This window comes from Vombatus ursinus, unplaced genomic scaffold (assembly GCF_900497805.2).
Source record: "Vombatus ursinus unplaced genomic scaffold, bare-nosed wombat genome assembly UNPS02001287.1, whole genome shotgun sequence".
Taxonomy (NCBI): domain Eukaryota; kingdom Metazoa; phylum Chordata; class Mammalia; order Diprotodontia; family Vombatidae; genus Vombatus; species Vombatus ursinus.
Genome location: NW_020941065.1, coordinates 16,611,805 through 16,613,974, shown reverse-complemented (window position 1 = coordinate 16,613,974; position 2,170 = coordinate 16,611,805). Strand labels below are relative to the sequence as shown.

Here is a 2,170-nt window from a genome sequence, read left to right as displayed (position 1 = left end):
CCAGGCGCTGGAGCTGCTGGTACCGACGCTTCAGATTCGGGATATCCACTGTGAAGGACTGGCCGCTGGAGAGGAAGGTGGGAGAGTGCAGGACTGAATGGGGAGCAGAGAGAGCACTCCCTCAGGAGACCAGTTACTCAGTCATTTCTGTACCATCATCAGTCCTATGGGCAAACATGGACTGTGTCTTGCATACTTAATAAATGCGGATTGAATTGAAATGAAACACAAGGGTCAGGTTGGAACTGTAAGAACAGGGTCAGAGGCCCTGAGCTGCAGTCTCAGCCTGGCCCTGCCCCATCACTTTGGACAGTTATTGGGTTAGATTGGGGGGGGATGAGGTCAAAACCTCATGACCTGGCCCCCAGGTCTCCCTTGGGGATCATTCCCTGTCTCTCTTGCACCTGCTTCCCTTTGCGGGGCTCCTGTCATGTCCCTCAGGGCCCAGCATGAGCGTGCAGCTCTGCACACAGTGGGGCTACTACAAAACTCCGCCCCCACCCCATGAAGCCCCATATGGCAGCTCCATGTCCCGCCCCCTCCTCTAGGCCACGCCCACTGTCCCAGGCAGGGCCTCGTGTTAGGTCCTACTGGCTCCATGTCCCGCCCCCTGCTCCAGGCCCTGCTCCTTAGTAGCCCTGGGCCTCCAGGCCCCGCCCACTGTTTCAGGCCTGGCCTCATGTTAGGCCCTACTGGCTCCAAGTCCCGCCCCCTAGAGGTCAGGGAGCCTCCAGGCCCCGCCCCCATCCCAGCCTTTTCGTCCCCAGTCCCCTCCTCCACAGGGAAGCTCTCACCAATCCATGAGGCGGAAGAAGTCTGGCTCGGGGCTGGGCGGTTGCAGCGCACGGCAGGAGGGACAGAAGAGCGGATCTCCGCCCGCAGGCGCCCCCTGGCAGCCGCAGCTCCAGCAGTTGGAGACGCTCCGAGGCGCTGAGGTTGTGTCGCCACGGCCGCTGCTGCACGGCCTTCCCGGGGCCCGCCATACCCTGCGTAATGTCCGGGCTGCGCCCCGCCACATCTGGCCCACGACAGCACCTGCCTCGGTCACTCCACGGCCGGTTCTGAGCAGTGGGGGTGGGCTGCGCTCTGGTCCAAATAAAGCCAATTGATTGGTCGCTGGAGCTCGGGGGCGGAGTTTCGACTCAAGCCGGGCGGGGGTGGGCGGGGCGAGAGGGAGGCGGGGCGGGGGAGCCGAGAGGCCTGAGGTCCCGTGGGGTGAGGTCTTCTCAGACTACAAGGCCCAGCAAGCTTTGCGGCCGGCCTTTCCGCATCCGGCGAGCTTCTAATTGGTCGGAGCGAAGGTCTGTGTCTCTTTTTGATCGCTGATTGGTGGCTTTTGTACCGAGCGTTTCGCGCGAGCCTATGCCTCGGGCTCGGGAGCTCAGTGCAGGTTTGGCGGAGCAGGGATCGGGGTGAGTCAGGATCCTGCGGCTGGTGCCCTGGGGCCGGCCTTCCTTTCCCAGGCGAGCCTGGTGCGCCCCGGGGTCGGCGCCCCGTCGCCGCCGTCTTCCTGTGGTCCCTGGGCCTGCCTGTGTCCAGTTAAGCGGGGAGAAGCCTGCTCGCTGGCCACGGTGCCCCTGCCGCCTCCCCCCCTCCCAGCGAGGCCTCAGTCTGACCATCTGTGAAATGGGCTCTCGGTGACCGGGCTCTCTTGGGCATCGGCTCCGTTCTTTCCTTTCCAGATGCGGGTCCGCAGGCTGCATCCTCAGGCTGTGCTTCCACTTCCCAGAGGGCCAAGCTGAAGGGCGGCCCTCGCCTTGGCCGTGACCTAGCGGACGGGCGCCCGCAGCGGCGGTAATCGACCCTCCGTGCTCCGGCGCCCGAGCGCTTGTGGAGCTAGGCAGTGGGGCTGGGAGGGCCGAGAAATGCACCCCCTCCGTGCCCGGGGATGCTGGGGCGCGGGGGGGGGGGAAGGGGAAGAGAGAGACAGAGACAGAGAAAGGAGAGACAAAGATAGGGAGAGAACAGATGGGAGAGAGATGGGGGTGGGGGGAGAGAGAGACAGAATACAGGCAGAGAGAGTGAAAGGAGGGGGGAGAGAGAGAGGAAGAGGGGAATGAGAGAAAGGAGAGGAGAAACAGAATGAGATGGGAGAGAGATTGGGGGAGAGAGAGAAACAGAAGAGAGAGAGGAGAGACAAAGATAGGGAGAGAACGAGATGGGGGTGGGG

General features: G+C 63.4%; 1 protein-coding gene across 2 annotated transcripts in view; it reads left to right on the top strand.

The window, feature by feature from the left end:
- Positions 1-800: 800 nt before the first annotated feature.
- CHEK2 (checkpoint kinase 2) overlaps positions 801-2,170 on the top strand; it is a 44,329-nt gene continuing 42,959 nt past the window's right edge. Inside the window, exon 1 of one of the 2 annotated variants that reach the window (XM_027864850.1) lies at positions 801-935. In XM_027864850.1, coding sequence (XP_027720651.1) covers positions 801-935 — 135 coding nt within the window. Of the gene's footprint in view, positions 936-1,361; positions 1,413-2,170 lie in introns of those variants that run through there. The other variant, XM_027864860.1, reaches the window with a different exon arrangement.